The sequence below is a fragment of the Apis laboriosa genome, unplaced genomic scaffold, assembly GCF_014066325.1.
Source record: "Apis laboriosa isolate Shangri-la unplaced genomic scaffold, ASM1406632v1 scaffold18_cov149, whole genome shotgun sequence".
Classification (NCBI taxonomy): Eukaryota; Metazoa; Arthropoda; class Insecta; order Hymenoptera; family Apidae; genus Apis; species Apis laboriosa.
Window position 1 is genome coordinate 309,232 of NW_025222233.1, and position 27,875 is coordinate 337,106.

The 27,875-nt window shown below is 28.4% G+C and overlaps 1 protein-coding gene and 2 long non-coding RNA genes across 10 annotated transcripts; 1 reads left to right on the top strand and 2 right to left on the bottom strand.

The window, feature by feature from the left end:
- The first annotated feature begins 2,430 nt into the window (after nucleotides 1-2,430).
- Nucleotides 2,431-27,051, top strand: LOC122711874 (probable G-protein coupled receptor CG31760). Of its 6 annotated transcripts, none has more exons than XM_043931025.1 (18): nucleotides 2,431-2,693; nucleotides 17,486-17,645; nucleotides 17,868-18,026; nucleotides 18,449-18,653; nucleotides 19,850-20,084; nucleotides 22,110-22,244; nucleotides 22,558-22,708; nucleotides 22,822-22,966; nucleotides 23,043-23,175; nucleotides 23,309-23,462; nucleotides 23,581-23,690; nucleotides 23,825-24,039; nucleotides 24,127-24,265; nucleotides 24,354-24,459; nucleotides 24,768-24,911; nucleotides 25,100-25,282; nucleotides 25,383-25,757; nucleotides 25,837-27,051. In XM_043931025.1, the coding sequence occupies exons 3-17, from the start codon at nucleotides 17,889-17,891 to the stop codon at nucleotides 25,734-25,736; spliced, it is 2,547 nt and encodes an 848-aa protein (XP_043786960.1). In that variant the 5' UTR covers nucleotides 2,431-2,693; nucleotides 17,486-17,645; nucleotides 17,868-17,888; the 3' UTR covers nucleotides 25,737-25,757; nucleotides 25,837-27,051. The 6 variants fall into 6 exon arrangements, with proteins under 6 accessions (XP_043786960.1, XP_043786962.1, XP_043786964.1 ...); XM_043931027.1 differs by having other exon boundaries at nucleotides 25,386-25,757; XM_043931029.1 differs by having other exon boundaries at nucleotides 22,152-22,244.
- LOC122711876 lies at nucleotides 17,507-19,904 on the bottom strand. 2 transcript variants are annotated; one of them, XR_006346217.1, is made up of 5 exons: nucleotides 19,771-19,904; nucleotides 18,721-19,201; nucleotides 18,433-18,629; nucleotides 17,855-18,070; nucleotides 17,507-17,625 (listed from the first exon to the last, which is right to left on the bottom strand). It is a non-coding gene; the product is annotated as an uncharacterized LOC122711876 (long non-coding RNA). The 2 variants fall into 2 exon arrangements; XR_006346218.1 differs by having other exon boundaries at nucleotides 17,564-17,625; nucleotides 17,884-18,070.
- On the bottom strand, nucleotides 21,826-25,231 carry LOC122711875. 2 transcript variants are annotated; one of them, XR_006346216.1, is made up of 10 exons: nucleotides 25,062-25,231; nucleotides 24,738-24,934; nucleotides 24,414-24,527; nucleotides 23,841-24,042; nucleotides 23,577-23,684; nucleotides 23,303-23,456; nucleotides 23,106-23,236; nucleotides 22,794-23,025; nucleotides 22,340-22,724; nucleotides 21,826-22,178 (listed from the first exon to the last, which is right to left on the bottom strand). It is a non-coding gene; the product is annotated as an uncharacterized LOC122711875 (long non-coding RNA). The 2 variants fall into 2 exon arrangements; XR_006346215.1 differs by having other exon boundaries at nucleotides 25,038-25,231.
- Nucleotides 27,052-27,875: the final 824 nt, after the last annotated feature.

Here is a 27,875-nt window from a genome sequence, read left to right on the forward strand (position 1 = left end):
TCTATATACTTACCTTTTACATTTGCTATTTTTTTTAATAATAAGAAATGAATGTTTCTTAAATAATTTTGCTTAATTCTACAAATATTTATCATTTTTAGATGTTTCAAGTGATAAATTTGAATATTTTATCCTGAAAAATAAATATAAATTATACGTACAATGTATAAAAATGTAAATATAATACGATTATTATAATTATTGTGTTTATTATATCTTTCAAAAATAATCAAAAGCATCATCAAGTATTTTCTTCGCCCCTTAAGAACCGTTTTCTCATTAAATAGTTGAAATACTACTACTTGGCAGTTGTTTCTAAGAACGAATCACACAGTGAAATAACAGCCTGTTTCGCCAACCGATTTAAAGGCCAAACTACTTTAGACATTAATTGATCGGATCAAAACTACTTGGCGAATTTACTGCCAACTTATATTCAACTTATACTCAACCATTTTACTTTCCTTCTCATTGATGATCAAATCAAATCTTCGATATTTAATATAATTATTTCCAATATTCCTAAAGACTTATATATACATAATTAATAATACATAATTCAATTTCCATTAAAAAAAGCTAAATATTATTAAAAATTCTTCTTCTATCCGTCACTATCAAATTACAAAATATAAAATCTTCAGGAAACACCTTCAAATAATCAAATGAAACATACATCCTCTATATTCTATTCTATATTTTATACTCTATACCTTATCTCTCTATACTTCATACTCTATATCCTATACTCTACACTCTACATTCGTATACTCGCAATACAATTCAATTCCATTGAAAATTCTATCTAAAATAATCTAATTCCATCTAAAATAATTTAAATAATTCTATTTAAAATAAATGAAACATAAATACATTCCCAAATACATTCCCAAGAAACAGATAATATAAAAAGACTCTAACATACTCTATATTCCATACTTCATATACTCTTCTTTATTCTCTACTCTGCTATACTCTATATTCTATACTCTATTCTCCATACTTCATACTCTATACCTTATACACTCGTATACTCAACAATTCAATTCCATTGAAAATTCTATCAAAAATAATCTAATTCTATCTAAAATAACTTAAATAATTCTATCTAAAATAAATGAAACATAAATACATTCCCAAATACATTCCCAAGAAACAGATAATATAAAAAGACTCTAACATACTCTACATTCCATACTTCATACGCTATATTCCATATTTCTTCTCTATACTCTATATACTGCTATATTCCATATTCCATACTCCATTCTCCATACTTCACACTCTATACCCTATACACTCATATATTCGGAATACAATTCAATCTCATTGAAAATTCCAGTTATAATAATTAAATGAAATATAAATACATTCCCAAGAAACAGATAATATTCGTAAAACATTCCATACTCCATATGCTCTATACTCTATATTCCATACTTCACATTCTATACCCTATATCCTACAATCTACACTCGTATACTCGCAATACAATTCAATTCCATTGAAAATTCCAGTTATAATAATCAAATGAAATATAAATACATTCCCAAGAAACTGATAATATTCGTAAAAAGACTCTAATACACTCTACATTCCATACTCCATACGCTCTTCTTTATATTCTATACTTTATATTCTATACTCTATATTCCATACTTCACATTCTATACCCTATATCTTACAATCTATAGTCGCAATATAATTCCATTGAAAATTCAATCTAAAATAATCAAATGAAATATAAATACATTCCCAAGAAATAGATAATACTTGTAATACACTCTACATTCCATATACTCTTCTCTATACTCTACTCTGCTATATTCCATATTCCATACTCTATTCTCCATACTTCACACCCTATACCCTATACACTCGTATACTCGGAATACAATTCAATCTCATTGAAAATTCCTATTATAATAATCAAATGAAATATAAATACATTCCCAAGAAACAGATAATATTTGTAAAACATTCCATACTCCATACGCTCTTCTCTATATTATACTCCGCTATATTCCATATTCCATACTCCATTCTCCATACTTCACACCCTATACCCTATACACTCGTATACTCGGAATACAATTCAATCTCATTGAAAATTGCCACCACCGTCTAAAACATCAAATTTTCACGGGGGATGATCGTCAGATTTCATCGAGCAACCCCACCTAGGCCTGTTTTAACGCCGATCAAACGAGACACGTCCCGGTTGGGTTGCACCACCCAGTAGACAGGTGACGGGCCACGCAGCCAGCCGGATTCGTGGGTGGCCGAGGGGGGGAGGCGACGCAGCGCCCGTGGTGAATTTCCTCGAGTGGAGGCAAAGTTTGATTCTGCGGAGGGCGCACGCCCCGCTTCCAGCTGCACAACCGACTGGCCTTTAACCAGTCACGAACGAGCCCTCGTTCCTTCCACCCAACGTGTCGAACGTGCGCGCTCTCTCTCTCTCTCTCTCTCTCTCTGTCTCTCCATCCGCCATTCCCCCCTTCTCCTCGTTTCGTTTCTTTCGCTCAAGTGAGATGATTGCGATTCGTGTTTAAAAATCGGTTATTCACGCGTGTGATTTCTCTTCGATAATCTTTCTGAGTGATCCGTTGGTGATCCGTTTCCTTTGACCGTTTGGTGCAGCTTTTTAACTAGGAGGAGATGTTGCTGGGAGCAGAAGGCAAGGGTTACTTCGCGTGAGTATACATTTTCCAATTTTGATTTTCATTTTGATTTTTATATTGTTGAATCTTTGTTCTGCATGTTTTTTTTTTTTTTCTCTAACAATTTAAAAGTCTCTGTCAATGAGATGTCAAGGAGAATTCATCGAATCTTATTTTTATTTTTGATTGGGATAAAAGTAAGCTTTTTTAAGAAATTATTTGTAGTATTAGAAATTTTTTTTTTTAGATGATTATCTCGATCTAGGAAAGTTAAATTAGAATTGGAAAGATTGTATATATATATAGATTTCGAAAATTTTAAACAAATCTATTCAGATCTGGAAGAATTCATTCTTGAATTAGAATCAATTCTAAATTTGAACAGATTTTATTTCTATTTTTATCAATTTACTAATCGTTTCGATACTTTTAAACGAGAAAAATTAATTGGATCAGAATTAGAAAATTTGGAAATTAGATTCAATCTGAATGAGAATTTTAATATTTAAATACATTTATAAGATCCAGAATAGTTTAATTGATCGATTTAATCTTGTCTCGATATTTTTTATTTATTTACTAAGATCAATCCACTAAGAATTTTAACATTCGAAAATTTAAAGTTAAATCGAGATGTTGAAACAACAGTTTTTGAAATTGACTGCGATAGGTTAGGATCGAAGAATCACAGGGGGGTCCAGGATACTTTTGTGACAGATTAAGGTGATGTTGAACGAAGGGCTCGTGCGATTCTAATCAACTGTTCCACGTTGTTTAAAAATTTTTGTCGAGTGAATAACCCAGCGTGTATCGATATTTAATAAACGAGCGACGGTGTCGTCTGTCAATCGTGTTGCCAAGCGCGTATCTTATTGTCGATGCAACATGTTCTCCACTTTAAATCGTATATCGATCATTATAAAATATCACGAGATCATTACTTTCCGATTCTGCGTGATGTTGATATTGAATACCTGAAAGGATTATTGCAAATTTATTTTTGATTAATATTTTGATAAATATTTTTTTGATTAATTATTTTTTAATCAAAAATTATTTTTGATTAATATTTCGATTAATATTTTGATAAATATTTGAAGTGAGATATTTTTTTTTTTTTTTTTGGTATTTTGTAAGATAAAATTTCAGATGTGTTGTAATTTGATTAATCGAGATAATTGGAAATGGAATTAAAATAGATTGCTTTTGAGCAATTGTAAATAAAAAATTGTATAAATCTTTTAATCAAGTTTCGTTGTGTTTATGTATTAATTAATTGTTTCATTGTGTATTATAGCGTATAGTGGACAGGATTTTAATTTGGGTTATTAAATTAATTATAATTTCCAATACAATAATAATTTTAATAATAGTTTTCAATTTAATCATAATAATAATTTTCAATTGAATGTAGTTCAACAAAATGGTAGACAGTTTCGTCTAATAGTTTCGTCTAAAGTCGAATCGTAGTTTGATTTTCTAGTAATAAGATTCTAAAAATATTTTAGGCGAGCTTTAAGGCGTGCTAGAGTCGATATTGAATCGAAGCGTACAATGATTATCCGGATGAAATTATGAATTAAAGGAAGTATCAAAGAATAGAATTGATATAGAATAAAAATATATAGAAATTACAATGGTGAAATATATGGTAAAATATCAATAATATCAATAATACTGGAAAGATTGTTTTATTAAGTGGAAAATGGCTGCACAAGAAGTGTAAAAACCGACCAACAATTGAATTTCATCCAATCTCATCCAAGGATTAAGTTCAGCTTTAAATGCAGCAAGCAAAGAGACTAATCTCTGCAATTTCAGAAACACAATTTTAGTAATTGAATTTCTTTAAATATTATTTTCTCATAAACATTTTTATTTATTTAAAAAGTATAGTTTAGAATAAGATCTCAATTTTATTATCTTTAAAATTATTACCTTCTTTTCCTAATTTTTCATATTAAAAAGATTATAATTTCAATCCATGTTTACTCATTCACATGGTGAGATTTTTGGTAATGATATTAAAATGGAATTTTACAACGTACAAAGCAGACATCAGCCTCGACCACCTTATTGTTTCCTGATACCCGAGCTATTTCTCTTTTTTCCCCTTTTGTTGGCTTATTGGCCGCCAGCCATCAACAGTTTTTGACACTTCACAGCATAGATCTCTTGTGCATCGTCCAAAAAGAATTTAACTAAATTAAAACCAGATCTGTCGTGTTTGTTGAAATTAATAATTTAAAGTATATTTGGGAATAATATCCTTCCAAAATTGTTCTTTTCAGATTATTTGCAAAATTACTCTCAATTTCCATTTGTTAAAAAATATTTTCAAAAATAGTTTTTAAAAAGGTATTTCTAACTCTCAAATATATTTGTACTTTATTGTAATAATAATAAATAATTCTTCTGAATTATTAATACAATTTCAAATAAATAATTCTTCATTGGAAAAAAACATGGATAATATAAAATAATAAATAAAATTGAATAAATATAATAATTATAACGTTACAAAAGAACAAAATTATATTAGAAGAAAATGCTAGATATCAAATTCTAAAGAAAAACTTGAAACTTTAAATATTTCAAAATACGTATCTTAAAAAATAAAGAAAATAGTAAATTGTAATAAAAGCATTGCAAAGAAATACTTGAAGTTTCAAATATTTCAAGATACTTTTAAAAAATGAAGAAAATATTAAATACGAAATTTAAAAAAAAAAAGAAACAAATAATCTTAAGATATTTTAAAAAATGAAAAAAAATACTAACAAAAAGATTGGAATTAAATGAGGAATCTTAAACAATGATTTTCCAATAATAGACTTTTAACACTGTTTCCACCTTATTATTTGCTAAGGTAGCATGGCAACCTTAAGGGAAAATGACGAAAGGAATTAAAAAAAGGCACTACTCGATCCTTGTATGCACCCTTGATTCTAAACAGGCCGATATCCATCGAGGGTCGTTCTATCCGGTCTATCGATTTTTCCTGAAATCCGTTGTTGACCTTAATAGCTGTCTGTCGTTGCTATCTCAATCCAGGCTTCTGCCTTCTTCAACGACCAACATCTTTTTAAACATATCGATCAGAATTGTTAAGAAATCGTAAACAGGGAGAAGTTTCGATCTTTATTTCCTGAGAAAGAAAAAAAATCAAGTTTTGAGTTCCATTATAGAAGATTTTTAATTTAAATAATCGTTTTAATAATCTCGAGCAAAAATATTCGATAGATCCTTCCAAAGTACCTATTCATGGATTTTCTAAATTTAGTTTAGTTGAAAGTGAAAGATATGAAACTTCTGAAATATTTTGAAAGTGAAGAAGATACTTGATATCAAATTCTAAAAAAAATTTGCAAATCTCTTAAGAAAAAAATACTTGCAACTTCAAATATTTCAAAATACAAAAATAAGCAAGAATGTTAGATACAATTTTTTAATTCAATTATTCAAATATTTCAAGATACTCTAAAAAATGAACAAGAATGTTAGATACAATTTTTTAGTTCAATTATTCAAATATTTCAAGATACTCTAAAAAATGAACAAAAATGTTAGATACAATTTTTTAATTCAATTATTCAAATATTTCAAGATATTCTAAAAAATGAACAAGAATGTAAGATACAATTTTTTAGTTCAATTATTCAAATATTTCAAGATACTCTAAAAAATGAACAAGAATGTTAAATACAATTTTTTAATCCAATTATTAAAGATAAGAATTTAAATAAGTTGATAAGATGATCCAGGAGAATGACTTGATCATCTTGTTGCTTGACAACAAATAAAATATCCTTGATTCAAGATTTCCATGATTATGAATTAATATGGAACAAACTTCCATAATTTTTGATATTGTTGATAGGCATTGATGATTAATGATGAACAACTTCATAGAATATATGGATAATCGATTCTTCTAAAAATTCATTGTATTCACTTCACTTATTGGACAGTTTTCACTTGTATCTTCTTTCTATAATTTCTCAAGGGAGATACGGTGAAGTTGAATGTACAGTATATAAGAGAGACTGCAAAATAGATAGGAATTGTGAAGGAAAACAATCAGAATAACATGGTGAAGTTTGAATAGAAACAAGCCTGAACGATTGTACCAATGAAATGCAACACTTGTTGTATAGTCTATAATCGTTAAGTGTGGACCAAAACTGTTTCAAATCTAGAAATAAATGGGGCGAAATTAAAAATAAGTTTACAAATTGAAAAACACTATTTAACTGTGACACTAAAACACTATTTAATTGTGACAATTAATATTTTTTATGTCATTTGGAATTTTATACTTGGATAAATTTTCTTTGAAATTATTTCTCAAGTAGTGTTACATACCTTATATTTTAAATTTAAAAGAACATGGAGCAAAATTAAAAACGTATTTGAAAATCTATTTTTCAATTTATTTAATTGATATTTATAATTTACCTGAAATTTATAATTTGAATGAAATTTTATATCTCGAAATAATTTATATCTCAAATAATATTTCATTCAATCTTCATCACTGAATTGTAATTTTACCACGACGTGATCATCTTGTTGCTTGGCAACAATTAAAATATCCTTGATTCGAAGATCAGTATAAATTAATATGGAACGAATTTCCATAATTATTGTTGATAGACATTGATGATTGACTGAATGATGAACAACTTTATGGAATATATGGATAATATGGATTCTTCTAAAAATTCATTGTATCAATCTCATTGTACCTTATATTATATAAAAAGAATTATTTAAATCATTAATAATAATTAAATTGATAATTTAATTGATATTTTTCTTAAATATAATTATAAATTCATTTAGTTTACGTATTAGATATTTATATATAAAAGGACGTAATTGATATTATACTTGCGTATATACTTAACAATCGTCCTGGATTAAATTGCTGCGTTTCAAAACGTAAGTCCATTCATTATACGTACATAAATACTCGAAGCAATTAGAACTAATTTCCGACTTCATCGTCATTATTCTCTTCAGTGACAACAATCGAGAAACAGCTTATTAATCACAGCCTCCTTGAAATTAAATGTATATTAACAAGATTTCAATGATTAAGAATGAATTTATTACGTAAATAAAATAATAAAGTTGATCGTTACATTCACAATAATTTTTTATTCGCTTAGCGTTGTTATATTAATATAACAACAACAACAACAACAACAACAACAATAACAACAACAACAACAACAATAACAACAACAATAACAACAACAACAACAACAACAACAATAATAATAATAATAATACTAACAACATCAACAACATTAACAACAACAACAATAATAATAACAACAATAATAATAATAATAATAACAACATCAACAACATTAACAACAACAACAATAATAATAACAACAACAACATCAACAACATTAACAACAACAACAATCATAACAACAATAACAACATCAACAATATCAACATCAACAATAACAACAACAACAACAACAACAACAATAACAACAACAACAACAATAACAACAACAACAACAACATTAACAACATTAACAACAACAACAACAATCATAACAATAACAACAATAATAATAACAACAACAACATCAACAACATTAACAAGAACAACAATTATAACAACAATAACAAAAATAACAACGACAACAATAATAATAATAAAAATTCAATTTTACGTAAATTTTTGCATCGTTACGTGTCGTCGCCTCGTTCAGCCTTAACATCAACTCGTGACAACGAAGATTCTACTTAAGTGAAGTGGCCTAAGATGCACGAGACGTTTCTTTTCAAAGCACTTCGCGTAGAACCCTGTGATACCTTTGGTGCGCTCTCAGATTAATGCTGGATGAGCAAGAGAAGGTCATTCGTCTTTTCTACACACAGATGTAATTCGCTAAATTGGAGGCAGACTATCGATAATTCACGAGATATTTAACGTCAAAGTTAGGTTAAGTATTTAGTTTCATATTCTGTAGTGAAATGTTCAGAATTCTGGTGTAAGTGAGATGTTGATAACTTATTCTTTCTGTCCATGATTTTTAGTCCTGATCCATCTACAAACATTTTTTTCAAATTTTTATAATGTTTGATGACAAGGAACGGATGATAAAATCGAATAACATTCACTTTTTCATTTTCAATATAAATATAACTATGCACAAGATTATTAAAAGTAAAAATTTTTCATCAACAAAATGATGGGTGAAAATGATATCGTACCTTAAAATCGAATATCATTTTATCTCTTAATCGTTGTAATTATGCACAAGTATATTAAAAAGTCAGCATTATACATTTGGAAATCTCTCTCTTATTAAAAATTCTTATAATACAAATAATATTCTAATAATGTATAGATGCAATAGGAGCGAAAATTGAATGGTTCATCGTAATTAGACAAATGGAATATTATTTTCTCTCTCAATCGTCATAACCAAGTAAAAGTCTATTAAAAAGTCAACTGTTATACTTATTTGGAAATTCTTTCTATCAAAGTTTTTCACCAACAAAACGAATAAACGATACCTTAAAATCGAATATCCATTTTCTCTTTCAATCGTATTAAAAAGTCAACGTTACACTTTTGGAATCTCTATAAAAGTCCTTTACCAACAAAACAAATAGACAATAGGATACCTTGAAATCGAATATCCATTTTCTCTTTCAATCATATTAAAAAGTCAATGTTACACTTTTGGAATCTCTCTTTTTAAAAATGTTTCATCAATAAAATGAATAGACAATATCTTAAAATTGAATCATGCAGAATATTATTATAAAATTAACATTATACTTTTGGAATCTCTATAAAAATCCTTTATTAATAAAATAAATAGATACCCTCAAATTGGATTCATTTTTTCTTTCAATCATATTAAAAAGTCAATATTACACTTTTGGAATCTCTCTTTTTAAAAATGTTTCATCAATAAAATGAATAGACAATATCTTAAAATCGAATCATGCAAAATATTATTATAAAATTAATATTATATTTTTGGAATCTTTATAAAAATTCTTTAATTCAATAAAATAAATAAATACCCTGAAATTGGATAGCATTCATTTTTTCTTTCAATTGTATTAAAAAGTCAATGTTATATTTTTGAAATCTTCCTCTATAAAAATCTTTCATCATTAATAAATGAATAGACAATATTTTAAAATTGATCACAGAAACCTATTACAAAGTTAACATTATACTTTTGGAATCTCTATAAAAATCCTTTATCAATAAAATAAATAGATGATACCATATCCTCAAATTGAATTCATTTTTTCTTTCAATCGTATTAAAAAGTCAATGTTACACTTTTGAAATCTCTCTTTATAAAAATCTTTCATCAATAAAATGAATAGACAATATCTTAAAATCGAATCATGCAGAATATTATTATAAAATTAACATTATACTTTTCTATAGGAATTTCTATAAAAATTCTTTAATTTAATAAAATAAATAGATACTCTCAAATTGGATTCATTTTTTTTTCAATTGTATTAAAAAGTCAATGTTACATTTTTGAAATCTCTCTTGTTTCATCAATAAAATGAATAGACAATATCTTAAAATGCAGAAACCTATTAAAATTATTACAAAATTAACATTATACTTTTGGAATCTCTATAAAAATCCTTTATCAATAAAATAAATAAATGATACCATATCTTCAAATTGGATACCATTCATTTTTTCTTTCAATTGTATTAAAAAAACAACTTTACAATCAACTTTGGAAACTCTCTCTCTATAAAAGTCTTTCATTAACAATATGAATAGATAATACCATACTTTAAAATCGAATATCTATTTTCTCTTTCAATCGTATTAAAAAGTCAATGTTACACTTTTGGAATCTCTCTTTTATAAAAGTCTCTAAAAATCAAATCATACAGAAACCTATTACAAAATTAATATTATACTTTTGGAATCTCTATAAAAATTCTTTATCAATAAAATAAATAAATAATACCATATCTTCAAATTGGATACCATTCATTTTCTGAAAAATCAACTTTTGGAATCTCTCTCTATAAAAATCCTTCATCAATAAAACGAATAGACTATATTATACCTTAAAACTCTCATATCATCCATTTTCTCTCTCAATCGTTAGAATTATCGTACAGAAGCAAGAAGAATATTGAAGAACACTCTTGAAACTTCTCTCCTTAAGAAAATTTTTCTCAACAACGCACGATGAAGACCTGACACGAGAAGGCCTGAAATACGAGAAAAATTACGATTCGACAATAATTTTATAGAGAAAGTGTAATTCACGAGCGTGCAATGGCTAATCACTTGATATCATTTAATATCACCAAGCTCACGTGTTGCTGTTACCAATAAAATTGCGTGACCAGGTCACGTTCCTGCTAATCGTAACGCGATCGAGAAAAGCAATACAAGTAGCTTGGTTATTGCTTGCTTGAGCTCAATTTGTACCACCTACGGATGCCTCGCCTTTCCGTCACTTTCTCAAGGGCCGTCCATTGTGCAAGGCTGCTTGCACGAAAGCATACCGCCAGGCGCGATATAAAGGCGGGAAATGAAACGGGAAGGCAACGTTGTGTATGGTTTCGGATATGGATTAATGGAGGTATATATATATATGTGTGTGTGTGGGAGTGTGAAAAAAGCAAGTGTGATTAAAAGAGAAAATATATAAATATGTACAATATATACAAAGCCTTCGAACAAGCTTTTTATTTTTTCGATGAAATTTTTAATGAACAATTCCATTATCTTTTTTTAACGAAACTTTGTGATTCTATACGAAGCAATTTTCTTTTCGTTGTTATTTTAAGGGATTCAAAGTGTTCAATGAATTTTTCTTCCACTCTTTGAATATAACTTTTCTAAATTGGTAAGGGGAAAACTTTAGAAGAATTTTCCGGTCTGAGAAAACGTGTTAAAAATTTCCAGATGAAGTTGTATTCAAAAATTGAGGAAATAAAATTTAGATTGATTTCAATTCCTGGAAATGGATTTTGACGTGTCTATTATCTGAAAAGTTTCATTTAAAATTTAGAATTTTTGAGTTGAATCTCACTGTAAATATAATATATTCGAATACTTTGATGAACCACTGAGGAAAGAAAAAAATAAATGGGAAGGAAAATTGTTTCTTATAAAATATACAGTAATTAAATCATTTTAATTAATAATTACTCGGTTAATATTGTGACGATTCTGCGTTTTATATAAGGGATATATTTGCATTGTAACTGGGTAAATTTTGCACGATCTTTGTTATACGTTCTCCACAGTGTCTCGTGAGAATACGTACACATTTTACATCACGTATAATTTTAAGGGGCTATAAAAGAGAATGTGAAGGTCTACGGGGACAGATTGAAGTGAAAAGATATAACAATGGAAGGAAGGAGAGAAATACGATTTTCAAAGACTATGATATTAGATTGCACGTTTTATATTTTATTCGATAAATTATCGCCTAATTGTATTAAATTTTTGCATTCAAGAAAGGAACGAAAATTATCGTTTTTATTAACAATTATAAAAAAAAATTTTAATTAATAAATTAATCAATAATAATAAATTAATTAATCAAATAAATAAATTAATCGATTCTGCATTTAATCAAAGAGAATTATTATTATTTCCAATTAAATTATTTTGCAAGAATTATTCAGCGAATATCATTTTATTTATATTTCCATTTAAAAAAAAAATTACTCGAGTTAATGGTAACTTTCGATTCGGCTTGAACAAAGCAGAACACAGACATTATTATAATTATTTCGAAAGCTGGACAGACCCCACGCTCCCTCTTTTCACGGTAAAAGCAATTAAATGCTGTTTTAAATAACGGTTGCTTAAACCATATACCGTGATTAAATTTTATTCATTTGCAGATGATAACGGAAAAACTCGAAGCAAGATAGATTTTGTATCATCGTTTCTTTAATATTTAACATTATGTAATTACGATTGAAATGTTCGAAATAGAAACAATTTTTTTTTAATCTTTTTTTCTTCTTCATTAATTTTTCTGAAACAGAAAATTTGTTATCCTTATATTCTTTTAATTTCTTTATTAAAATATTAATCGTGTTATTACATTTAATCAAATCATCTAATAAAATTGAGAAGATTGTTTTTCCTACAAATTCTTCAATTGGAAAAATGTAGAAAGGAAATATATGAAATGAAAAAAAGTGTGAAGTGTAAAAATTTTGAGAAGAAGAAGAAGAAGAAGAAGAAGAAGAGGGTTAGGTGTAAAGAGAAACGGTATAAATTACATAAAATACCATGGAGAAAGGAAAGTGGGTTAAATCGAACTGCGAAAAAGAAGAAGGCACGAGTGGAATGTAGAATGTTGAAAAACAAAAACGGTGAAAAGGGGATACCCAAGAGAGAGAATGGTTAAAGGTTACTTTTTTCTTAGAATATAGCATGAAATTATCGAAGAGAATGAAGCGTATGAAGATTTAAAAAATAAAAAAAAAAGAAAAAAATATAGCATTATGTGAGGGAAAAAAAAAATAGTTAAAACTGGTGTAGGCAAAACTTTAAATAGCTTCATCAAGGGAAGAAATGATAAAAATGGGAAAATAAAAATTGGTTCTTAAACTAAGGAAGAAAGAAGCAAAAAACTTTGTAACGAGAAATAGATAAATAATAGCATTTAAACTTGGAAGATGTATATATAAGATATTCAAGTAGTTCATTAAGATAAATATATAAAGAATAAAGAAAGTTTAAAAGTCGTGAAGTAAAATATTCTTTTGAAAATAAATACTACAATGTTTGATGGTTTTGAAAATTAACATTTTTTTTTTTAATTAATTCATATCTAGTACGCTATTATTATAACATTACAATCACTTTCAAAAATTGTTTCTAAAAATTTGAAATATAAGTGAATGAGTGAAAGAAAAATAAGATAAAAAGCGAATATCTATTTATATATAATTCCATACTATTATTATAGCAATCATTTTTAAAAGGAAAAATTGTTTTTAAAATGTAACAATACATGAAAAAGAAAAAGTAAAAGAGAAAATTTGTACTGCTAAGATATTACAATGATTGTCAAAATAAAAATTCCCCCTTAGGATTGCCTCTTTAAAATATAGGAATAGATAAAAGAAAAATAAGGTAAAGAATAAATATCTACCTAATCCTGCATTACTGTATTGCAGTTAAAAGAGAAAGTTTGTATTATTGCAAACAAATGCTAAACAAAAAAAAAGAAAAAAAAATTATCTCCAAAGATTTTTAAAATACAGCAATATGTAAAAGAAAAATAAGGCAGTAAAGAAGAAATACCTATTTATTCCATACTACTCTGGCATTGCAATGATTGCTAAGAGAAAAATTGCCTCTATATAGATTTGAAATGGGAATAGGAATGAAAGAAAAACAAGATAAAAGACAAATACTTCCGAGTATTGAAATGCACAATAACGTTAAGGAGAGTGAAAAGACTGTTCACCACTTACAGTATTGTGACAAGGAAAGGAAAAATAGGAAGTCGAATGGTGGAGAAAATGGTGGCGACGCTACGCAATGGGGAAAGAGAGAGAGAGAGAGAGAGAGAGAGAGAGAGAGAGAGAGAGAGAGAGAGAGAGAGAGAGAGAGAGAGAGAGAGGAACACGGGGTCGTGAGATCTGGGGGCGGCTGGTTGTACCGGTGGCTGCATCGATCGTCCTTACTGCGCGCGGTAAAGCTCTTCTCCAGCGAACGATACGCTCTCCTTCCCCTGAAAACTATCGTAAATCTTGTTAACGACTCATTATGCAAACCAATCGATTTCCTATTTTTATCATCCCACTTTTGACAATTTTCAATCGGGGGATCATGCTTCGTTTCGATTGTTAAAATTAATAAAAGAGTGAACGAGGATGTTTATTATACTTCAAAATTTGAAAATTTGCACACATGTGCAATGAATATGATTTGAAATGTCATATTTTTGTAAAATTGAATTTGTAATTGTAAATTGAAATTGAATTATATTTTTATCTATATTTTTATATTAAAAAAAGAAAAAATGGTAGAAATATGTTAGAAATTATTTGAACGAAGGTGAATTCTTTAAATATTGACTGATGAATATTGAAAATTCTTTAAATATCACAGATATAAGTATATGCATATATATTCATTTTATATAAGTTTTTTTTTTATTTGAAAGTATTACCTGTTGATTTCACCAAGACCGGCTATAATATTTGTTTTAACGCGTACATTATATATTTATTCAAATTCGAAGAATCTGTAACAAAGTATTCATGAATTAGAGATGGTTATTTTTTTAAAAAAATCTGATACTTTTTCAATCGATTTTAGAATGAACGCATCGGTTATAATTGTTTCACAAGTTCCTATTAATAAACTATTGTGTATCTTAAAATAGTGCATTCTGGCAAACAAACCCTTTTAATGTTTCATACGAATAAACTCTGTCTTTGTTCGTCGAGAGAATAATTGGAACGCTTCGATGGATCCATAGATCTTGATATAACTAGTTAAGACACATTAACGCATAATGAACTGAAGGATAACTAACTCGCGTTCTCTCGACATATTTATCTCAAATTGTTTGCCATTATTTATATTCAACATTGTCGATTGAAGAAAATTTGGAATTGAAATTTTTTTTTTATTCTTAAATTCTTTTTTTTTTTTTTACGTTATTGCAAACGTGCATATTTTTAAGAGTAAAATTTTAATATTGATACAATGAAGAGAAAAGAAGTGATAAATTTAAATTTTTCATTAGATTCAAAAATGCAAAGACAAGACGCTTAACATGCTTTCATAATACGTTCGTCCCTGAACAGGATTCCCAAGGGTAACGGAAGTAGTTCGAGGTCCGACGTCGAGGAATGTTCATCAAATAGACCTTTATTACACTGACCTTGACTATCGTTTTTTGATACACATTTTATTTCAAAATCGTTTTAAGTGAAATAATGATATTTGATTGTTGCAAAAATTTTTCACTAGAGGGCATTGCATTCGAAGTCCTACATTACATTGTCCTACATTAATTTTTATTTCGGATGCGATATTTATTAAAAAAAAATATTAAAAGTAGTAAAAACTCTCGATAGTAATTCTCAAAAGTTTTATCTCTCAAATATCCTTGCAAAATATAAAAATTTATTAAAAAAAATGATTAACTGTAAGATAGTTAAAAGCCATAATTTAAATAAATAAAACTTCACAAAAATATCTATGTTGCAAAAATTTTCCACTAGAGAGCGTTGCATCAAGATTATGATTATCCTGCACTAATTTTCACTCTCGATAAAGTAGTCATCGACAAAGAACAACTCTAGAGAATTTTATTTTCAAATATAAATCCTTACAAAATATAAAATTTGCATTGAATAAAATAATTGATTGTAAAATATTATTTAAATAAATGAAGCTTTAAAGAAGCATCTATGTCACTATCTGAAATATAAAATTTGCACGTTTCACTCTTGAAAAAATTATTGGCTATAAGTCTGTTTGCGCCAAACAATATCGGAAAGCGTTATTGTTGGGATAGAAAGGCCGAGAGAATCGTCAAAGCTGTGTACGGGTAACAAACATGATATTTCCGATACAACGAGCGTTGGAATCGACATGTAGCTCTCTTAATTCTTTTGTTCTCGGCTGGTCGTTTTAAAAAGTCGCTATTTAGCCAGCTAGACAAAAACTTATTGAATCTTGGACGAAATGGAAGGGAACGTTTTAATCTGTTCTACCAAATCTATTTCTCCTATCTATTGTTTCAATCTTTCGAAATAAAATTTCCATTTATTATTCACTCGACCTTTTCCAATATTATGATATTGAAAGGCAAGGAATAAATAAATATAATAAAAAGAGGAATATAAGCATGTGATAAATCGAAGTGATAAATTTTCGTGTTTCGCGCACAACAGAAAGAGCTGTGTACATGATTTCATTTTCCACCAGTTAGTTATCTTCACTAGTCTTTGACAAGTGAAACGTGAGGATTTACTCAACCTTTAACAAGTTCCATAACCTCTATCAATAATCTAATATACGTATATCCATATGCATGTAGTTGTACAATTGCAATTGTATTGGATAATGACACTAAATGAAGAAAAAATTTAAAATATCCATAAAATACTCTATAAAATACTATACGTGTATGTAGATCAAATAACTTTATATCTCAACAAAATTAATTTCTACGCTGTAATTTATTTATATAGTAAAATATCACTGAACAAAATTTTTATAATTTAAACGAAATAAACGAATTACGTGTCATTTTATGGATATGATAATTTCTTTTTAAAAAATTCCGTGTAAAAAAAAATGAATTGTGCAAATAAACAAATATTGTTGAAAAGGATATTAATCCATTTAGAACGATTTCAACATCCTCGTTAAATACTCATTATAGATTCGCGATAAACGATAAATTTTAAATTTAAATTTATTAATGTACGAAGCAGAGAACTGGCAAAAATTTATAATAGTGGATAATTATACCATCGCACGAATTATGGAAGGACCCTTGAGAGAAATCCTATCATGGTCTACTTTATTTAAATTAACATCCCTTCAGTGGCACGACATTGAAATTATTTCACTCGCGTGTATATACGAGTTACATTGATACGGTAAAGTCATGTGTTCTTTAAGAGAAAGAATGTGAAACACGTGAAAAATTTATTATTTATTATTATTTATTAAGATATTCTATATATTGATATATATTTTTTCTCTATTTATATTATTAAAAATTATCGAGAATAGATAATTTTACTTTATATAAGTGAATATAACTTTTGTTTGATAGAATCACTTTTTCGTGATGAATATTGAACAAAAGTGAGTGAAGTGATCAAAGAGGATCAAGAAAATCCTTGAGAAGAATGTCGAGGGCATCAGAGGGGGTGGATGAACGCCCCATGGATCCGGGGCTCAAACTTGCTGCCACTTGAATGCAAAAGAAAAAGGTTTGTTTTTAAAATTATATATTAATGATATTATTAATGATTGTACTATTCAAACTCTTTTTAACTATTTTAACCTTTAACTATACGCATTTAATTATGTATTTACATATAATTGAAAAAAAGAAGAAAAAAAAGAGGAATTAAAAAATTATCTTCAATTTTTTCTTCTTATTTTTATAAACATGATGATAAAGAATGAAATGACAAACATTTATTTCAAAGTACAAATGAGCAGTACGCGGGATGGGCAAATCTTGGCTTTGGGCCCTGTTTCCTGCGACGATGACGATGATGGCGTACATCACTGTAACGACGGCTACCTCGACCTCGGTACCGTCCTTCTCTACGATTACCAGCACGGAGATTCTCGATATGAAAAGGGTAAAATATCACTTTACTATTCTCCAAAATTAATCCTTAGAATCCTAAAAAAAAAAATATTTCTCAGTAACTTTTAATTCTTTAACAAAATTTTTTTTTGTGTTTAAATTATTTAAATTAATTTAATACTGAAATGAAATGTTAAATTTTAGAAAAATCCTCCAATAATTATAGTTGGATCTCGAGACCAAAAGTTTTTGTCCTAATTTAAATTGTTTGAATTAATTTAACACTAAAAGCAATATTGATTTTAAAACATATGAAGTTGAAGCTAAATTTTAGAAAAATCTTTCATTGTTTCTATTTGTATAAAAATTGAAATCCTAAAGAAATTAATGTATATTTTTCCCAATGTTGGAAGAAGTTCATTTAAAATAACATTGGATTAATTGATAGAATCTATAACCTGTTCTATTTCGAAGGCGGGTATCGAAGAAGCTCTGGACGTGATAGAAGCGGCATCAACCGGATCATTGGGTGAAGATTGTGCCACGACAGCTGGTTTTAAATCTTTACCAGCTGCCGTAGCACTTGATTCTCGACGTTACGATACCGCACGTCAAAAAGCTGACATGACAGCCCTGATGCTCCAAAATCTTGGCACTGTCGGGGTGTCAAGGCATAATAGTGAGTATACGAATAATTAACAAAAGAATTAAAGGTCTTAAGATAATATGAATAAATTATAACTTACTTTTGTAATATTTTTTTCTTATTACTATATAAAATATTATATTAAGATTTTAAAACACATATATTTCACAAAAGAAAAATTTCATGTTTTTTTTTTTTTCTATTTGTTTTATCATGTAACTTTTGTGCAATTCCTTCTCACATGTTTTTTCATTAAACAAGAAAAATGAGAAAGAATAATGGTGTTTCCAGTATTCCAAACTAAAGAAGATCTGTTTTCTTTTTTTCTATCAAATTCCAAATCGTTTCAATCTATAAGAGAAAGATAAAATCGATTTGGCTAATAAACCGTGCACGATGACAGACCGCATTGTCAACAATCCAATTTGTCCGGGACCTGGTATATCATCACCTAATCGAATTTCATCGGCTAAAATGGTAACGAGAATATGCATGCTATCGAGGTACATCGATTATATCTTCATGCTTTTGCGACTCTGCGCGTGGACTGATTTTAAAATCAGATCTTTAACATCTTTGAACTGAAAAAATGAAATTTATTATAATTTATTATTCACATATGAATTTTATATATCCTATTTACCGTTTAATCGAACAATGATTTAATGATAAAATATTTTAATAATTACAAAATTTTAATTTATGTATTAGGCCATTAAAATTTTCAAAAATAAATGTACATATATTAGATTTATATATATTTTTATAGTATAATTATTATATAAATATAATATACTATAAATAATATAATATACTATATAAATATAATATAATATAATATAAAAATATACTTGTAATATTAATAAGTACTGTATCACTCCTAGGAAATACTTATACTCCTTGTCTGACTAGAATATGTTTACACTACTATTTAATGCCTGATTAGAACATGTCTACACTACTACTTATTGCATGAGTAAAACAGTATCTACTATTTATATTACTCTTATTTTTCTGATTAGGACAGATTTACACTTATTTTATATCGAATTACATAATTGTTTTACAAAATTTTTACAATTTCTTAGGCTCAATATACAATTTTATCATCAATTTTTAAACACACAATTTTTGTATAAACGAGACAAACCTTTATATATTACCACATAATACGTTAATAATAGCTGATAGCTGATACATTTATAATTTGTTGAAATTTAATATTGTAGCGCTTTTAGATGTGCTAGCAAAGTCGTTACTGATGTCAGTGAACGACGCCGTGGAGACAAGGGTGATCGCACTAAACGCGTCCACGGGTGCAGTAATTAGCGCAGTCTGGTTGGAAAGAAGCCCAGGAAGTGTCGGAGAACCATTCAAGGTCGAGAGCCATGGACTCCAGCCGGGATCTATACCGGATTCTAATTTACCGTGGTTCGAAAATGCGGGTGCCACTACAGAATTAAGGTTAGATTTATCTAACCGTTCGAATTTCAAACTCTCATGCACCTTTTTCGATTTTTATTCGATGCACGTTCTCGAAAATCGCATGTATCGATATATTCATATTTCGATCCATTTTCTATTTTTCTTATCAAAATCTGGAAAAGAGAAATATAATTTAGTTAATATCAAATTGTGCAATTAGTATAATTTTCAATTTTTTTTTTAGTGAAATTAGAATAAAAGAAATATAGTTACTTTAAAATTATATAATTAATATATTATATAAGTTCTTGTAATATTCATAAGAAATAATACTCATCGATTAATTAAATATAATGTGATCACATCTGCACCTAGCTTTTTAAGAAGCATCAACCTGCACGCACGCACACGCACAAGCACAAAAAAATTTTATTTTGCATCTCGCCCTCCATATTCAATTTTCGTTACCTCTTCTCGGTAAAGTAGCTGAACGCAGTAACCAAAAATCGATAAAAATACGAATATCATAAATTTTAACAAAACACGATGTACTTACCATAAATCAATATTTATCTAAGAACAATTCTACCGAGAAGAAAATAAACATTTTATAGGCGCTCCACGATCATTCATCATCCTTCATCATCTTGTACAAGCGTCAAGTCATAGAAACTCGACACGCAGAAATGAGATTCGAATTTTACGAATCGAGTTTTTCGAATTTTTAATTTTTCTCTTGTTTTTAACATCTGTTAAAAAAATATTGTCTGAATATTCAAAAATTTACAATCTATAAGTATATAATATCGGAAATATTTTACAAAATTGTTGATGTTTTTCCGTTCATTAAATATTAAAGATACGGCGTGCACTATATTCAAGGGTGTTCATTTTGAAGGGGAATGTAATCGCTTAAAGAGAATTCTACGATAATCAATATGCCAACGGTACGTCGTTAAAAGCTTTTTATCATATGTGTGTACGGCGCTACGATATTTATAACTTGGCATCGTGAAACTAACCATCGAATATAACAATATGAAACGATTGACAACACTGATTATAGTATTATTGTATTATAGTATTTATAGTACAATCTGAATCAGGATGAAAAATACAATATGCATCGGTCGAATTATTGTGTGGGTGGTTATCGTAACAAAATGATTGGTATTTGGACCAAACGATCGCATTTGGATCGATTTCGACGAATCAATGATATGTTCATCAGAGAAAGCGACAATTTAAAGACAATGTGGATGCAGTTTTCTCAAGTGTTTAACGCGAAATGTAAAAGCGCCAAAGAATTCACTCAATAGCCGTCCTTAAAGAATCAGATCATAAATTATTTTTTTCAATTTTGTCAGTTTGACAATTGTTTCACTTGTATTGTTTAAATTATTACATATTTATAGATTAAAATTGAATTGAAATTTTAATGGATGATGATAATTCAGAATAATTATAATATTGAAAATTAATTCAGCGATCGCTTTAGGATTTAGCATGTTAAAACCAATGCATATTTTATAAGATAAATATTTTCATACATATTTTATGAAAATATGTATGAGAAATAATCTCTGATTATGATTCAAAACAATAGTTATAATATATAATGTTTCATTTCTTTTCAACCAATCTTTTTCATTTACATTTTATAGATATAAATAAATATTTTATGAATATAGACTGTTTCAAGATTTATTAAACAGTTAAAATGAAAAAACACGGAAAAAAATAATGGTCTCTTGAAAATAATCTCTAATCTTTTTTACTACAAAAAGAAAAATATTAAAAGAAAAATGTTAAAGTGTAATATCAATTAATATATTACACAGTGAATTCTAATTAAAAACTTCTAAATACATATTCAGACAATATCTATTTAATTCAAATTTAATGTTCGTATATACCGGATGACCGTGAAGTGCCAGGATTTAAAAAGAAAGAGACGAAAAGAAAAAAGCAAGTACGATAATAATGGGGTCGTTGCACGAAACATGTATGCGTGAAAAAATCGAAGTTTCTATGGCGGTTTGTGGCGTTTGCGTGTTATCCCAGGTCACCGAAATTCATGCAGTCACCGGCGATTGAATCCTACAGGGGTTGGTGGACCATCCCGTATTTCTCCTGCAAAAGTCATCGATGGTTGATTTCATACAGTGTTAACATACGACCGCCAGACGCTCGTCACGGGTTCGTATCAATCATTTTAATTAATTTTTAACTTTAAATTTTTGATCATAATTAAATACGAATAAAATTTTAATTCGTCAATGAAAATTACTTACATGGTTAATGTGGAAAACAATTGTAAAATGAAACGAGATGGCTGAGCATACTTGATGACAATACTGCATCGAATGTGTCAAAACTTTCATTTGATAAGTGATTAATTGAATCTGTTTCGAATCTACAATTCTTTGGATCGATTTTTAATTTTGTTTGTTCTTGAATAAAGCGATCAAACTATTTCAACAAATGTTGATGAAATTATATTTTGTTCAAGGGTTCGTGAATTTTTAAGCGTAGATATCGATATTAGCGGGCTAGAAGTAAATCAATGTGATCCATCGCCGCATAGCAATGAGAATGAAATTCTAAGTAATCAAATAGCATCTTTTAAAGGCACGCACAAATGTCATACAGATACCACTCAGGTAATTCTTTTAAACACTGAAATTATTGAAAAAGAATTATCATCCTTTAAAATTCTTTTATCCAATATCAAGAGTTTGTCTCTACCTGATGTTTCCATGTATATGACTTTTAGTGTGAATATCAAAGTCCGAGCAATCGTATAAATCAAAATGGCGTAGGTGCTGGTTGGGCAAAGGGTGCATATATATGTAAATGTCGAAAAGGTTATTACGACAAGAACCAACATCAATCCGCTTTCAATGGAATCCTCGTCGAAAGTTAGTAAGGATAGTTCAACTCTTTGCCTCGAGTGAATGCATTATTAGTATAACTTTAGCTGAAACAAATTTATAGCCGCTTGGAAGGAAATGCAAGAAAACATAAGCGATTGGTACATGACGATGTTTCGTTGCTTACGTTGTGCCCCGGGATGCATTAAATGTAAGGGACCGGAACCTTGTCTAGCCACCTACAACTGGCCCTTCCGGTACGAATTCGTCCCAAAGTTCTTTATTTTTTAAACCGAAGAGAAGTAATCTGAAGTATTTCTGAAATTTAAGGAATTTTCAATTACAATGAAATTATATAAATTCAATGATAAAAATATCTTTTACTTGCAGAATCGCTCTTTTATCGTTCTCTATTTTCTGTGTGTTTGGTACTATCATCTTAGTCGTCTACATGTATCAACACCGTAAACTCAAAGTGTTCAAGGTTGCTTCGCCGATATTTTTGTCTATCACGCTTTTGGGTTGCGCCATCATGTATCTTGAAGTACGTATAATTTATTATTCATTAAATTCTTCTGCAATTTCTTATGATTATTTCATATATATAAATGTATATTATGTAATCAATATGTATTATGTAAATTATTTTTTTATGTACTTAGATGGCCGCGATATTTCCGGTTTTGGACATGTATTCTTGTATCGCGACCAAATGGACAAGACATCTTGGTTTTTGTATTTCTTATACCGCATTGTTGATGAAAACCTGGAGGTATGAAACACAAATTTATCAATTATCAATTATCAAAGAAGAAAATCAAAAATTAAAATTTTTATTTGTAATTCAATAATGAATAACATATTTTTTTATCAGAGGTACAAATTATTCTTTTTTCTTTTTTATAGAGTTTCTCTCACATACCGTGTAAAAAGCGCGCACAAAGTAAAGCTCACAGACAAACAATTGCTGCAATGGATGGTCCCGATATTATTAGTAATGTTAATTTATCTGGGCACGTGGACGCTCAGCGCACCACCATATGCTGAAGAGATAGCCGATAATTATGGTCTAAAGTTCAATCAATGCTCCTTCAATTGGTGGGACCATAGTTTAGCTATCGGTACTAAAAAAAATCATAAAATTAGATTAGAAAAAATATTTTTAAAAACATCAATAAAATATATAATAATTGAAAATCCCCTTTCAGGAGAAATTCTGTTCCTTGCATGGGGCATTAAAGTTTGTTATAACGTTCGCAATGCAGAAAGTCTTTTTAATGAGGCCCGTTTGATAAGCTATGCTATTTACAATATAGCAGCTGTGAACATAACCATGATTGCCATTCAGTATGAATTTTTATTTTTTATTTTTTTTTTTTATTATTTCCAACATTATTGTCGAATCGAGTTTTAAGTTCCATGATTTTCTTTGCAGTCTCTTCATTTTCCCTCATGCTGGCCCAGATATCAAATATTTATTAGGCTTTCTACGTACACAATTGTCTACTTCTGTCACTGTGTTTCTTGTATTTGCGCCGAAGGTAATTCATTAATTATTTCACTTTCTTTCCCATACAAGATATTCGTGAAACACTTTGAAGAATATATTCTAGAAATTAAAATAAACACAAAATTTAATATAAAAAAATATTATATTTAATTCAACTTTATTATCTCACGTAATATGACATCTCTTCACTGAACATTATTTATTAATTTTCAGAAAATTTTTCATATTGAACAAACATTATTTTGGCCTTTGGAATCGAAAGATTTCTCATGAATATATAGACAATATATATAGTAAATTCTACATTACCTTTTTAAAGGATCATTAATTACATTTCAGGTGATTCGAGTTTTACGTGGTCAAGGAGATCAATGGGATAGTCGTGCTAGAGCCCGAGGTGTCACAGCAAGTTTCTCTTTAAATGGAATCGGTTTAGTATCCGAGGAAGCGACAGATTTGCATCAAGAAAACGAAGAATTGAAGGTATCATCGTCTCATTTTAAATTCTAAAGATATAATAATCACTACAGAAATTTACAAATTAAATATACAGAATGTATATTTAAATTTCTATGTTTCAATTCTATTTTTAAATAAATATATATATACATGTTTATCAAAATTTTAATTTACATAAATATCCATCCAATTATCATATATGTATATTGCAGGAAGAAATTCAGAAATTAGCAGCACAGATCGAATTCATGAAGATCGTACATATGGAAATGTACAATCGTCATATCAAACCGAAAGCAGGTGGCTACTTTAGTACCCATGGGCACGGGCATAGTCATCCGTCCTCGGCACAGAGTCCAATTGCCAAAAGTTCGACGGCCAGTTTTATATTGAAAGTATGTATCTAACTCGTCTTATTCGATATGAGTGTCTATTTTACGTGAATAAAATCAGGTAGAGGACATACTGAAAAATACAGTTAAGTAAATTATTGAGCAGACGGCCGTGGAGCGAGGAGCGAGTGCGGCCGCGGCTGCCGCGGTCGAAGATTCCACATTTCCTTCTGGAAGTTTGCATAGAGCGCGTAGAATGGAAATACTTAGAGAACGAAAAGCGGAAAGGGGCAGAGAACGAGAAAAAGAACGAGAGAAGGAAAGAGAGAAGGAACAAGAGAAATATATGGAGAAGGATAAGGAGAGAGAGAAGGAGAAGGAAAGTGAAAAGGAAAAGAAGATTGAAAAAGAGAAGGAAACAGAAATGGAGAAAGAGGAGAACAAAGAGAGGCAAAGAGAGAAAGAAAAGCAGGATAAAAAGCAAGATGATAATGGTGAAGCGAGTGGAGAAGTTTGACTAGTACTGAATAGCGATGAGGTGAAATTTATTACTATTTCAGTCTTAATTTTGTTTTATAAGAAAAAAATTTCATAAAAAATAAAATTATCATCTCTAGATATGGTTGTGACAAATTCGAGGAATTGAGAAAAATAAAGAAACGAGTGGAAAATATGATTGTGAAAATAGAAAAGAGAACAAGAAGAATCTTAAATGGTACCTTCTAATGGACATTAGGCGTTCATGGTTTGTATAAATCAAAGAACTGTGTAATCGGTAAATAGTGAATATTAAATCCGTATAACGTGTATATAAATATATATATATACATATATATATTATGTGTCATTTGCTTGTGGTAACAATGTCTTCTTGTTAGCTTTATTGTAAATTATTTGTGTTACCACCAAATGACACCTCGTTGTACGAAGAAAGCATATTATATATAATGACGATAATGAAGAAATATCTTTAATGATATAGTTATACAAAATTTTTATTAATTTCATTACTCAACGAGTAACGAAATTCTTATTATTTCAATAGTTATAAATGATTGCGAATGTAGTAATATTACTCTTAGGTAAAAATAATTCTGAGATACCTGTGAAGTAGAAGAATGAAAATTGTATTTCTTGTTACCGAAACGATCACCTTTGTGATTCATGTTAAATCAAATCGTAAGTTGTGTAGATTTATCCAAATAGTTCAGTGATTAACGATCGATTATTTTACACGATTAACGATGATTCTGTTCTAGAATAATATATGATTTGAAAAAATAGTTGAAATAAAGGAAGAAAATTGTTCAATATAATTGTAATATTAAATGTGTCAGAATGTATTGTATTGAAATGTGTTACTTGTATAGTTAGAAATGACAGACAATGACACAAATACGAATCTTATGATAATTATTTTGACTATTATTTTTAATTTATATATAAAAAAATGATCGAATACGTGTTTCTTTAGGAAAAATGAAAAATAGATGAAAACATTATTAGAAATTTTGGTTTATTTATGAAGTAAACTTTTTTTTTTAGGTTAGAAATACTACGCATTTTTAATCGAATCGTAATAATCCTACTTTCTGACACTGTTACCTGCGTATGAGAGAATCACATAATTTAACAATGTTGTAAACAAATGCAATCATATCATAATTCATACCGAGTAAAAATTGAAATTATCAATTGTTCGCTTTGATCAATAGCATTATCTAAACATTCACTCGATATAAATTTCTAAGATATAACAGCTATTGCAAATTATAGTGACATACAAATAAGGAAATATAAAAGAGACATAAATAATGTTTACATACATACACATATATATACATTTCATCTGATTCAAGACTTCTTTATAATTACGCACGTTGTGTCGAATATTTCAAATACTTTTATGTCATTGATTCAAATTAAAAATTTATAAAGCACCAAAGTTACAAAAAAACAATATTTTTAAACAAATCTGAAAGTATAAGTTCTGATCAATGAATTCAAAACAATTTAATATGAAATCCATTGTTTAAAAGCAATATTATCAATTAAAAGATTATTGCATTTCAAAAGCAAATTGATAGAATCTAATAAATATGATACTACCAGGGCCCTCTCTTGCAAAAATTTATTAACTAAAATATTGAAGATTTGTCAAGTTGTAATATATATTTCTCTCTCACAATTTTATTAATTTACGTCGAATTAAATAATTCATAAGTAAAATTTATTTATAAAACTTCATTTGTATTTTATTATTAAAATTATTATTGTTATGCACATTTTTAATATCGATAACTTGTTAGATTTTTAAATATTAAATGATATTATTAATTTACAATTGTTTGAAGAGGGTTCAAAAAACTTGTCGATATATTGATAATATTCACACTCGCGATTGTGTATGTGTATGTGTGTATGTGTGTGTATGTACATGCATGCGTGCGCGTATCAAGTTGAAAGTGTGAAAAATCGCATACTTCGAGCGTATCAACGCACATTTCAGGTTAATGAAATTCGACTTTTATAAAAAGAAAAGAAAAAAAAAAAAATACTTTTCAATTGAATTGAAAATTGCGAAAATCACGTATTTGTATCGATTAAGATTTTGTAACTATTTTTTTGTTTCATTTTAATTAAAATACGAAATACA

Bases quoted from the DNA above. Each gene is read 5' to 3' on its own strand.
- LOC122711874 (XM_043931025.1), top strand. From the start codon at position 17,889: ATGGGCAAATCTTGGCTTTGGGCCCTGTTTCCTGCGACGATGACGATG. The intron at 22,245-22,557 runs GTTCGTATCAAT...ATTTTGTTCAAG, and splicing joins CCGCCAGACGCTCGTCACGG to GGTTCGTGAATTTTTAAGCG. The intron at 25,283-25,382 runs GTATGTATCTAA...TAAATTATTGAG, and splicing joins CGGCCAGTTTTATATTGAAA to CAGACGGCCGTGGAGCGAGG.